This window comes from Carettochelys insculpta, chromosome 6, assembly GCF_033958435.1.
Source record: "Carettochelys insculpta isolate YL-2023 chromosome 6, ASM3395843v1, whole genome shotgun sequence".
In the NCBI taxonomy this organism is placed as follows: domain Eukaryota; kingdom Metazoa; phylum Chordata; order Testudines; family Carettochelyidae; genus Carettochelys; species Carettochelys insculpta.
The window spans coordinates 113,882,044-113,895,059 of record NC_134142.1 but is presented as its reverse complement, the minus strand read 5'-3'; the positions used below and the strand labels follow the sequence as shown (position 1 = coordinate 113,895,059).

At 45.9% G+C, this 13,016-nt stretch overlaps 1 protein-coding gene across 2 annotated transcripts in view; it reads left to right on the top strand.

The window, feature by feature from the left end:
• Positions 1–13,016, top strand: part of EPS8L2 (EPS8 signaling adaptor L2) — a 118,622-nt gene that overhangs the window by 89,174 nt on the left and 16,432 nt on the right. For both annotated transcript variants that reach the window (XM_074997875.1, XM_074997874.1), the window contains 4 exons: positions 1,985–2,064; positions 2,868–2,994; positions 3,367–3,455; positions 12,303–12,377. In XM_074997875.1, the coding sequence (XP_074853976.1) occupies positions 1,985–2,064; positions 2,868–2,994; positions 3,367–3,455; positions 12,303–12,377 (371 nt within the window). The remainder of the gene's footprint in view (positions 1–1,984; positions 2,065–2,867; positions 2,995–3,366; positions 3,456–12,302; positions 12,378–13,016) is intronic.

Genomic DNA, 13,016 nt, shown 5'->3' with positions numbered 1-13,016 from the left:
CTGCAGTGCCTCCTCTTGTGTGCAGCCTTTCCCCTCCCTAAAGGAGGTAACTCCGCCCCCTGATGGGCGGGGGATCCCGGCCCCGTCGGCACCGTGCTAGGCACGCTCGAAGGCAGTGCCGCACGTGCGGAGTCCTTCTGCGCCTGCAGGCTACGTGCCTGCGCGCTCTGCACCGCCGGTTCCCCGGGGGTCGGTGCCGCTGTCTGCGGTGCCGCCGGTACCGGCGCTTGCTTAGCCGCCGCCCTGCCTGCGGTGCGGGGCGGCTGGCTGATTATCGGAGGCTGAGCCGTTTCCACGTGGCTCTCCGTGCCGCCGCTGATCAGCTGTTGCTGCGGCTGGGGGCTGCTTGCTCCTCCCGTCCCGCTCACTGTTGCTGCCGGCAGGGATCGGGTTGGAGAAACTTTCCTCCGTTTTTGCGCTGATGGAGTGAGGGAGGCAGCTTTTCTTCTAAGGGCCCCGGAGGGTCCCTCCTGCTGCGGCCGCTCCGGCACGTCTGGCTGGAGGGCCTTGTCAAGAAGCAGCAGTTTGATCCTCATCTCCCTGTCTCTCCGTGCTCTGGTTGTTAATTTTGCACAGAAGGCGCATTTTTGTGCCACATGGGACTCCCCCAGGCACCTTATGCATAGACTGTGCCCATCGGACACTGGCATCGCCTCTCGGCAGGACTCACATTTTTTAAAGCCTGAGGAGGACATCGTTGGTGAGTCTTTGAGTTTGTTTGTGGGTACTTAGCACCTTCTTTGTGCTGTTTCCCCGTCCGATGGCCTGCCTCAGCAGGAGGGCTAATGGCCCTAGCTCCCGGCCTCCGGCGCTTGTTACTGGGACTGGCTTGAGCTGTCCCTCCGTAGCTTGTTTGTTGTTTGTTTTTTTTTGTTTTTTTTTTTTACAAAAATAACAACCGGCTACTTATGGTAGCCTAAATAACTGAAAACTTTAAAGAGAAAAACAAATAAAGTCGTTGAATACGCTATGTGGCTTTAGCCTAGTCGGATTCCGTCTGCAGCCGACGGCGGTTGAGAGGAACTGGCGGGGACCGGATCGCGCACATGGCCAGGAGTGCGCCAGGGAGCGGCGCGCGCCGGCGCATGCGCGGTCCGGCAGAAACTGCTTGGAAGATCCGATCTGCGGCGCCGGCCAAGCCGTCACCTATGGTGGAGCACCCACGGGGACACTCGAAGAAGAACTGTGTATTCTGAAATACTGATAGGTCGTTGACCAGCCTGTCATTTGAAAGCCTTGTTTTTATTTACTCCAGGGCAAGCATATACAAATTAAATCAAATTACATTTTGAGGGAGCACATACAAATTTGCACAGTGCTCCTCTGATCTTTGTTCAAGCATGTATAAAATATCAGTCAGGCAGAAATCTAGGCACACCAGGCTAGCAGACGAGCTCTTGCATTTATTTGTCTTTTATTGTCCTTTCTTCACTCTGATCATCCCTTGTATTTTTGATCTTTTGCCCACGTGACAATAGAAGCTTCTGCTGACAGATGGTGTGTATGCGTATTTCTGTCATCCTTGAGCTAAGCAGGTACCTGGTGGTCTCAGGTTGTACTGCTTAGAACTGTCAAAAGACTGCAGGTCAGATTTCCAACAGGTCAGCCTAACACCACTGAAGTAATTGAAGCTACAGCTTCAGATCTAGGACTGCACATTGTTTAGGGTAGCTAACAACTAAGTGGGTGTCCCTTAATGGATTCCTGCACTGCCTGCATCCGTAAGCTGACAATAACTCAATACACAGTAGATATTGCAGACGGTGCTACAACTCTGAAGGGTTTAATTAAGCAATGTTAATCTCCCGATAGCTGTATGTTCTCTGCATTCTCATAGACAGATTGTTGTAACCCAACTTAAGTTAAAATACAAAATCAATTGAGTTTTACCACCCAGTTGAGCAAAAGGCCTTCATTAGAGATTGGGTATTTACCCGTTTCAGCCTTCTGCTTGTTAATACCTTCCTCTTTACTTCCTTGGCAGAATATGAATCACCCAGCTCCAGCTCCCATGAGCACGAAGAATCCCGAGAGGTCTTGGCACACAAGATTGAAAAAGAAACGGTTGGTTGCTGGAGTTATGCGTCCACAACAGGCACAGAGATGTGGGGAGAAAGGGCAGAAGTTTGTCCTTCCTAGACAACCTGTGTGCAAATTAATCATTTAAAGCTAGCACCTCGCTCCACCATCAATAGGAGATTGGCAAGAGAGAAAACAAGGCACAGATTGTGCCATGTGTACTTGGCCTACTCCTTGAGTCATTCTGCTAATTTCAGAAGGACTCCTCATAGAATTAAGGGCTAACTTCACGTGGAAAAGAGTGCCGTGATTAAGCCCAGAGATGCTATTGATGAAGTTTATTTTATCCAATTGCCATGCAGTCCCAGTCACAGATGGTCACATACCACACTGAAGGTAGTGTTCCGTGTAAGCCGAGTGCTTGGGCAGCTGCCCAGGGGAGATTCAGATGCTGCCCAGCTGATTAGCAGAGTGCCCACAGTGGGTGACATGTGTTTTTATTGGTGGTGCACATCTGCACATGCCTTGGTGCACAGAAGAAAATTTATTCTGCTCATAGATGGGAAAAATTAGAGAGAGCACTTGAGTGATGGGTGCAGTAGAAAAGCCTAAACAGAATTTTCTGCCTGGAAACCATACTGTTTCCATACTGTTGGAAACAGATCAATTCCACTTTATTTCATGCCTTGATAAAAGAGCCCCTCCGGGGGCTCAAAGGAATTGATCCCTAGACCCTGGAACTGTGGCCCTGGTGGAAGTTATACTTCAACACTTGGTTTCCTACATGTGATGCATTAGCTGCGCTTTTGCCCTGGGTTCAGCAGTTTTGTGTCTTGTGCTATTCACAGCAAACCCTAAACTGCACCTTGGATGACATTGAGGTGTTTGTGGCCCGGCTTCAGAAAGCAGCAGAGGCATTCAGACAGCTAAACCAAAGGAAGAAAGGGAAGAAAAACAAGAAGAAAGGGCCTGCAGGTATATTCCATCAGCCAGTACCATAAGCAAGTGGGTAAACAATGGACTGAGGTAATATTTGTGGGGGAATCAAATTGGGCACAGAGCTGATGTCTCCCTGAGGTCTTTAAGTTCACATTTAGTGGCATAATACATAGTACATCATTCCATGGCTCCAGCTTAGTAAGCTCTGCCATTCCTAGAACACAGAAAGACTGCAGCATGGAGAAAACATGTTCTCCTTGTCTTTATTATGTATGTGCTGCATCGCTAGGACTCCTGAAATCCAACCAGACAAACATCCCCTTGTGATTAAATCCAATTACTTTAATTAATTTAGTAATTTATGAGCAGGCTTTGCTCAAATAATTTTTCTTACCAACTCATTTTCAGAGGGGGTTCTGACTCTTCGAGCAAGACCGCCCACAGAGGCAGAGTTCATTGACTGCTTCCAGAAAATCAAGCTGACATTCAACCTCCTGGTAAGACACTGATGTACTTCATTCACTTTCAGTGCTGCTCTCAGAATACTGACTATATACAGTAAACTCTCGCTTTACACATCTTGAGGTTGTGCAAAACTCACGTTAACGCAAGTTTCACACAACTTGAAGACACGTGGCTGTCAGCCTCCCTAGCTTCCCACAGCTGCAGGCAGCTAGGCAGGCTAAGAGCCCCTTCCCCCTGCCTTCCCAGAGCGGTGCTAGGCATGGCTCTGAGAAGGTAGAGGAAGGATTTTAGCTCGCCTAGCTGCTCACTGCAGTCAGCCAGGTGGGCTAAAACTCCATTTCTAGAGCACCACTGCTGTTAAGCTGACAGCAGCACCGCTCTGGGAAGGCGGATTTAGCCCACCTAGTTGCCCGCTGAGGCAGGCAGCTGGGGGACTAAAATCCTTTGCCCCCACCCCCCAGTTCAGCCCCAACCTGCACACAGGGATCCCAGCCTCCAGCGTACTACAGCCCAGCATGAGGGCTTGGGCTCCAGCCCCCGCTCACCACCCCCATGGACTCTGCTCCAACCCCCACATGCCCTGACTCAACTCCCCTCTCCTGCCTCTCCCCCCACCGGCACCTCTAACCCACCCCAGGCTTAACCCCTCAGCCCCAACCCACTGCTGAAGCCCCTCCCCAACTTACCCAAATTTCAGGATGTACAAGGGTTGCGTGGAAACCAACCCTCGTGTATCCCGAGGGACTACTGTATGTGTGTGTGTGTGTGTGTGTGTGTGTATATATATATATATAGAGAGAGAGAGAGAGAGAGAGTACAATACCTATGCATGTGTATTGGAAAACAATTGTGATCTTGCAAAAACAACAGACAATAATACTGAAGCAACTTCATTTCCTCCTGCTTATTTTACCTCAGTGGTGGGGTGGGATATATCCCACGCTCCTACGTCTCAGGCACTTGGTGACAAAATGCTGGTTCAGGCTTTTATCTAATATTTCTTGAGGTGGGTTTGTAAAGGTAAAACGATGGAAGGTTCAGGCACAAAAATAGTTACCACATTTGACCTCAGCTTCTAGTCAAAGTTCAGCCCTGCAGGTTGTTCTGGTACTGAGGAATACTGAAGGCAGAAGTCTGGTAATGCTGAGGCACTCCTGTTTGTTTACAAAGAACACACAAAGTCTGGTTCCCTGATAACTGGAAGAACCAAAGAACAGAAGACAGTGTCCTTACTCACAGCGCCAAAATTCTTTCAGCTGACAATTCCCCTTCCACACACTCCCTCCAGTGGTGCGCTCTCTCTCTGTCGGCCTTTCCCAGGATTGTGCTACCATCTGTTTGGTAGACTACTGTCGGTGTCTTGCTTCTCCACCCACAGATGCCCACCCTTACCCAAGGGCAACAACCAGAAGAGCTCACCACACAGATGGTAAAAATGACTGGGCAGGCTCAGGTACCCACTTCTGCCTTGGGCAGGACAGCATGGCTGTTTCTCAAAGATACCTTAAATGAAGGGTGGAGATCACAACAGTTTAAATGAGTTTTTAACCCAGCCCTCAACAATGTGTACATATTTTCTGGCCTCCATTTGTGTCAGCAAAATTATCATAGCTGTGCATGCAAATGGACCATTAGATAGCTAGTTGCTCATTTGTGCACAAGTCAGTGTTTTGCACATATACTTCTGCTTCCTGCCCTTAAAATCCGACCATTTATGCAATCTTTCTACTTCTGTGTTTCAGCGGGGAACAGGAAAGAAAAGAGGCTGTAAGTTATTCACAACAGACATTTTATATACAGTGTTACTTTGAAAGCGCTCCTAAAATAGTGGCCCACATGAAGTCCATAGGTAACTGAACACACCCGTGCTCCTATTTTTCCCCAAATGCTCCATCTAGTTCTTACTTTCCATTTCTCCTCTAAAGGAGTTGCCCGGTTAAAAATGGTAAAGCCAGGTACTACCAAGCATGAAGATGTACCAAACACTGTTGATTCTGTTCAATTAATCCTATTAGAAAAACAGTACAATGACTCTGTTTGAATGGATTATCTCAGTTCACAGCACTCGAATCAAGCTTGTCCCATGAACCAGATCTAGCAAGACTTGTCTTAAGGAAGCTATTTGCAGAGAAACCACAGGCTGTAAACAAGTCTGAGGCAAATAACAGACCAACTTCTGTATTTTCTACTGCAACTCAATATTCGTGCACATTCCCCTGCCATGGAATCGGAGCTGCTGTAACCACCTTCACACGGACTTGAGTCTGGGACCTCTGGAGCTTAGTGCAGGAGCCTTTACAGTTTTAGCTAAAAGCCAATTGGCTCTCAGCTAAGGCTGTAGAGGGAACTCATTCCTTCTGTGCGTAAGTGGCCGGGGTGCTACTACGCTCATCCCTTGTTTAACGAGTACTTTACGTACGAGTACTCGCTAAAACGCCGGACAGATATACTTACCATTGTTCACTATGCAAGTGAAATTCCCCCACTTACATGACCCAGCCATGGGGTCCCTGGTCGGGGGCAGGGAGACCCACAGCCCTGCGGCTGGAGCTGAGCCAGCCACAGGTCCCTGACTGGCGGAGCGAGAAGATCCACAGCCCCACTCAGCCTGCTCCCAACACTCCCCCTGTGGCAACTCCCCGCACACCCCCCCAGTACCAACACTCCCCCAGTCCACAGCTCCCCATGCAACCCCCAACACCCAGCCTGCTCCCAACACCCACCCCGTTCCGCCCCCAAACCCCTGGCCCGACCCCAGGGACTGCCGCTGCAGCCTGGAGGAACAAGCTGCCACCTCCTCCACCGGAGCTGCCACCAGGTTTTAACCCTCCCTCCTGCTCATGGCCCCAAACTACCCCCTGCCTTAAATCCTCCGCAACCTGCCCCCCCACAAGGTTCACTTACCTTTCCAAAGCAGCGCCACCTGCTGCCATTTTTTCGCCAAGTTAGGAGTACTTACAACCAATCAGAGACTTTTACATGTATTTTAAGGGTAACAATTTCCTTCTGACGAGTTTTCACTTGCGAGCAGAAAGTTGGGAACAAACTGTGCTCATATAGTGAGGAATGAGCATACATGAGACAGTGAACCACACCCCTAGGTGAGTGGCTTACAAGGGCAGCACCAGCCAACTCTACCACTCCTCCCCCTAGAGACCATCACTCACAAGGAAGAGAGCTGAGGTAGGCAAACTCTGATAGGATAAAAACAAAAAAGCAGTCAAGTAGCACTTTAAAGACTAACAAAATAATTTATTAGGTGAGCTTTCATGGGACAGACCCACTTTTTCAAACCAAATTTGTTAGTCTTTAAAGTGCTACTTGACTGCTTTTTTGTTTTGATAGTATATAGACTAGCATGGCTCCCTCTCTGTTACTATTCTGATAGCATAACTACCACCAAAGACCAGATTATGACACCCATCCCAAAGCAAACTTTGGGCATCTGGAGCACCAACTGTCTTTAAAAACTGCCCAAAAGACGTGGTCTAGGATTCACCAAATATGCCTCCTTAGTCAACAGGGCTGAATTTACCCCGACTCCCACCTGATTCCTTCAGTCACCATGGGGTGGGGAAAGAGTATGAGAGAAGTAGCAAAGCAGGCCAGGGCAGAATGCTGTACTTGCTGTTGTAAATTAAATCAGCCCTGAAGCTGCTGTTATCTTGTGCTGGAGGCCAATCCAGAATGATGGGATTTAGATCCACCTTTGATCCACCTCTGCCTCTAGGATTAAGCCACAAAGAGGGGAAAGAATTATTTAGTTTGCTTCAGAGGATGAGGTTAGGAAATACAGGATGTACTTATGTGAAGCAAAATGTAAGCTGAATACAAGCAGCAAATGCCAAGTTACAAGTTCTGTGAGACTGGGGAATGATCACCTAAGGGAAGTGGTGGAAGTCTTTTTAAAAAGGGATCTGTGGACTGGAGGAGATTGTTGGGAACAGTCCTGTGCTAGTTCTCTAGGGGTGACCTTCCAAGTCTTTTCCATATCGAATTTTTCAGATTCTGAAAGAATCACTTTGCATACACACACACAATTTTTCTTTTGGACTCTGAAAGAAAGAATCACAACTTTGCCTCATTGGAGCAAAAGTGACACCAGAAGTATAGAGATTTTCCAATTAGAATGTAAACTCTTTTGGACAGAGGCAATTCTTTTAGGCCTTTCTACAGTGTCTAGCACAATGGAGTAGTGTGTCTAGGTGTTACCGCAGTACCAATAATTAATATAAAACCAACAACACTAAGACTAGAGCTGTCTGCAAGAGGATTTTTTCCATAAAATGTTTGTGTGTATAAAACCAACAGGCTCATGTTATCAACATTTCATATTTTAGTCAAAAAAACAAAACAAAAATTTGTTTGATCAATATGGGGTGGGATGGAAAAAAATTTCCATTTAGTAGAAAAGCCTTTTTCCTGTTGAAAAACAATTTCAGTGGCAGATTTACAACCAGCTTCTTTGGAAAGTTAGTATGGTGACTTTTTTAGAACTTTGTCCTAGATAAAAATTAGATGTTGCCTGTTATAATTAGAGATGGGGCACATTATTAGTACATTCACTCTAGGCAATAGAAGAGTGTGACGTGAATATAGAGATGGCACAATTTGATCTAAATTTCCCTTTAAATAGCTCTTGCCTCATAATAGACCCATAAAAGCTTGGTTTACTCACAGATTTTGTGTGGGATAAATGTTATTAGTGTGATTAAAAAAATAAACAGAATAGTTATGCCAATACACAGGTCCGTCCTTAGGGGGGTGTGGAGCTCAGAACATATCAGCCACAGACAGCTTCAGGACCTTACTCTGTACTAGCAGCTGGGCCAAAAGCGATGGATTCATCTTCTGGGACAGACCGCATTGCCCAATTGCACCAGCCCACAGGGGCCCCCAACTCACAGGCGCTGGACCAGTCACCCCCAATTCACCATATTCAAGGGATGGCTCTGTTGGTGTAACTCATAGAATGGATGTAGTTATACCAGCATAAAGGCTCTGTAACAGATCAGGGCAACTCTGCCTGTTTTCCCACTGGTGGCCCAGCCAGGACATGCACTCCAGGATCTGAGCTCTTCAGTTGTCTTGAGTCTCCCTCCCTCCTGACAAGATGAATGCCTAGTCTGTGAACTCTCCAGCAAGTCAGACTGCCTAAGGCAGCTTGCATCCATACTGTACTTTTTCCTTTCAGGCTATAAACAGTAATTGCCCACAGTTATACACAGCTTTTTCTAAGCAAATCCATTTATTCTTAAGGTGAAAGCATGACAGCGAGAACATATATAAACAATAAAAACCTACACACATGATAATAAACTGACTAGAGATCTTCTCCAGTTTAAGTCAGGGCTCTAGTAGGTAGTCCTTCAAACCCTACATAGGAGTTTTTCTGTGGCTACAAATTAATAACAGTTTTTAGCACAGAACTAGCACACATGCTCAGGTTGGTCTTTCCTGTACACAGCATAGATAGTCAACCTTCAGAATCCAGGAAGAGCAAATTAGTCAGAAAATGGCTCATTCCTCAGGGACGAGTTTGAAAAGATTGAGTCTGAAGGTGAGAATTTTCATTCACTTTTCTCTACAGGATTCCTAGGAAAGCAACCTAACTTTCTTTGTCCCAATGGTGTTGCTGTCTTGTCTGACGCATTGGTTAAAATAGTCCTTTCAAGCTCATAACACTTCCCAGAGTTCACACTGGACATATCTGCCTCCTACAGAAGTTGCACACAATCCCACATTCACATATAAAATTTGCATTGACAATACAATGGACTTCAAATCTACTGTGATTCAGTAAGATCCCCCAAAGATATTGAAGGAAATTGCCGGATCAGTCACAGGTGTTTTAAACTGGCACAGCTTATTACTCTTCCCATATAAGAATAGTTATACTGATATAAAAGCACCTTTATACTGGTAAAACTTCATCTATGCTGGGGGTTTATAGCACTTTAACTATCCTGGCATGGTTAGCTGCACACAACTTCTGGAATTAGATAAGCCCTTAGGTCATAGACACAAACGAGTGCCCTGAAAGAATGTGAAGGGGAATTAGTAATGAAAATGTTAATATATTACACTAGCCTCAATAGGAACATAACATTTGCAAAATCCGGTGTTGTCTAACTGCACAGGCCTTAGGAGGCAAAGCTTCACTTAGTAGGCTCAAATACATCAGTTCTTTTTTTACATTTTCTTCTCCACATTAATATTTAAAACATACTGAGGAGCAAATATGCTGTGCTCCAAGTCCTAAATAAGGGTGGAGGTGAGAGGTGGGTGAAGTGTTGAACTGAGAAAAAAAAAAAGGAGGGCTGCTTCTCAGTGATGACCCGCACCACTGGAATTGATTTTCCTATTAAGAAACTGGTGTAATTATAGCCGTGGCTTACACCGCACTACTAACAGGAGGAACAGGATTACACCCAAAAGAAAGAGAAACACCCCCTGAGGTTTTTCTAACTCCCACTAGTTATCTAAAACAGCCCACGGGTTGATGGAATTCATTGGCTGTTACCCTGATTTCTAAGAGCTGTTATCTATCCCTAGGAAGTGAGAGTTTCAAGTTTCAGGGGATAGGACTTAAGGGTTAATAGGAGAGTGTGACGTACAGATACAAACAAACTGTCCTGTAGAACACAGAGGTCCAGTGGACCACGCTTCCCAGCTGAGGCAGCTTGCTTTCAGAACTTCCCAGTCATTGGGTCAAAGCCCTTTCAGGGGTTCTGGGGTGTCTCTTCCTTAGCCTTACACGTGACCCTTACAGGCTCATGAAACTAAAGACATACACACAGTAATACACATAGCTATGGCAGGGTACTAAAAGGAAAATCAGAGATAAAAATGCAAATGCTAACTTTTACTTACACAGCTGAGCAGGTACAGGTACAGGAACAAAACAACAAAACACTGCACCTGGCTGTCTAAGCTATACTGTTACAGATTTCTTCGTGGTACCAATAGGTATTCACGCACTACTCTGTTTAACTCACGAGCAGGCGGGAGGAGCGGCGAAGGGTGATCAGTCCTTGTGGCAGACACCGTCTGGTCTCTCCAGGATTCGGGAGTTCCTCCCTCTCCTTAGGTTGTTGCCCCCTTTATGGTGCTGCCGTTTGTTGACACATCACATCCTGCTTCTGCTTCTCTTCACCTGCAGTCCCTCTCAGCCCCCTCCTCATTTTACACAACCATACATCTCGTGCTTATTTTTTCCTTTTAAGGTATGCAGCTGGTGCCTCTGGGCTGCTAGGTCAGAGGCCATGGATCTTTCCTGTATAGGTTTTTCCTGTTTGCCAAGTTTAGACGGGGGGGAAGGCTGCAGATAGTGCAGTCTGCAAGCAGTTCAATAAATTCTGTTGCTGAATGATTTAGACTTGCCCAATTCACTTGGTTCCTCGGTTCTTCGTGTGGGGTTAGTGGTTTAGCCTGTTTAAGCTAAGGCATATTTCCCTATAACAGTTTAAAAGGGTCGCTGGACCCTGCTTCCACCCCACGTACGTCACTGCGTTGTTCAAGTGCCCTGCAATTCGCCCTAACATGCCCAAGTGTGGCTGTTCACTTACGGGTCACCAGGTAATTTTGCACACATACACTGTCAGTTTAATGTTACTTAGAACCTATGTAGCACTTCCTCAAAATGAATCCTTCCTCATATCGTGCTTGGGAATTGGGTAACTCCATTTTGCATATGGAAACACTGAAGCAGAGAGGTAAATTGATTTACCCAAGACCACAGAGTTGGATTTGGTGCTGGAGCAGGGACTGAATTCAGCCATGCCAGTCTCCTAGGGCTATGCTTAGATGACCTCATTTCTCTCACACAACAGGATGACTGCAACAGAAATAACTGAAGCACAACAATAAGGATTTTAGTGTACATGGAGACGCAGTACCTTGCGTTTCCGTCGAGAGATCTAATTTACCATTTTAGCAATGCCAACAATTTGCAACCAGGAGAGAATATAAAGGAGGCACAAACTGAAGTGATGTCATTACATCTTCTGTTGATTGATGTAAAAATGCACTTTGTTACTGTAATTTACTCCCAGGCATTTGTTCTTCCTCTGGCACACAGCCCATTTAGGCCTTGTCAATGCTGGGGATTCTGCAATCAGTAACCAACAACTGCTGTAGATACATTGGTGCAAACCCTCAAAAAAGGTAACACCTTAAGCTAGGAGTACTCTACAGCAGTTCAGCTGAGCAGCTGTAGCATAGATGCTTCCCACATGGACAGAAGAGTTTTTTTCTTTACTGTGGTAAATCCACCTCCTAGCTAGGTCAATAGAAGTTTTTTTTGTCAATTTAGCTGCAAGCCTACAGTGGGATTAAGTTGTTTTAATGATGTCACACACAGATTTGAACAACGTAGGTAGACTGACCTGAGTTTTAGGTATAACGAAGGCCTGAGTAAAGATTTTTCCCTGTTGGTAATTTGCTAAATACACTTGCTGGGCACCTAGCTCACAATGGGAGTCAGATGTCTAAATATCCATGAAGTTCTGGGTCCTTTTCTCTTCCCAGGTATTAATGGCCCCAGTTTTCATAAGTGACCAATGCTTTTGGGTTCCTAGCTCTATACACCTTAAAGTGTCTGTGATTTTCAAAGGGTAAATCCTTGGCACTTAGTATAAAGGGGCCTGATTTTTCAGTCTCTCAAAATGGACACCAAAAAACAAAAGAATTGAGTCACCCAAAATCATTATGTCATTATATCACTAGATCTCATGAGAAGAAGCTCACAGTTTATTTATTTTGATTCTCGGACTCCTAAACTAAAGGAAAGTAACAGAAAACAGTAACCTCGCTGGATCACAGAAGATAGGAGCCAAAAGCTAGTTGTGGATTAAACTGGGATTCTTCTCTCTTTTCAGGCCAAACTGAAAAAGCACATCCAGAACCCAAGTTCTTCAGAACTACTGCACTTCCTGTTTGGGCCACTGGAACTGGTAACCCTTGAAATACAATTCTTACTCTTACCTATGTGCCTGTATAACAAGCAGCACCACTAGAAAACAAGAGACAGAGAGAAAGACACTGGATGTGATCTGACTAAGGGCAAGTGTTGTTTGTACAAGTGCAAGGTAAGCACTGACAAGCAGCACAGGGAGTATGGAACCCAGTTCTGTATTAGTGATTGCCATTGTAGCAATGCCAGCATGTAGCTTCCCAAATTATCAGGTTTGGTGCTGCTGCCATAGCAGAATACGCTGCTTGGTGCATGTTGTGTGTTCCTCTCAGTGCCTGACCCACAATCTAGTACAGCCCCTGCTCACAAGATTCAGTCCTTTAGCACAGGCATGTGCTCTTAGCACTGCATGTCCATCCTTCAGTCCCTGATCACAATAAAGAAGCAGCGATTGCAGAAAGTCGGAGAACCAGTCCTTCGCCAAGCAAGGCACTTGCTAGATTAGGATCAGGACAGCACTGAAACCCCATTTCCTCAGAGACACCCGCCACATGCTTCTGTTTTTAATTTATGCACTTGCAAAGAGCATACGGAGATTCTGACTACTGAGCAAAACTGCACAAAGAAATTCACAGCCAAACCTGTAAGCAGCAAAACACTCGTCTAGGTTCAGGTTTAA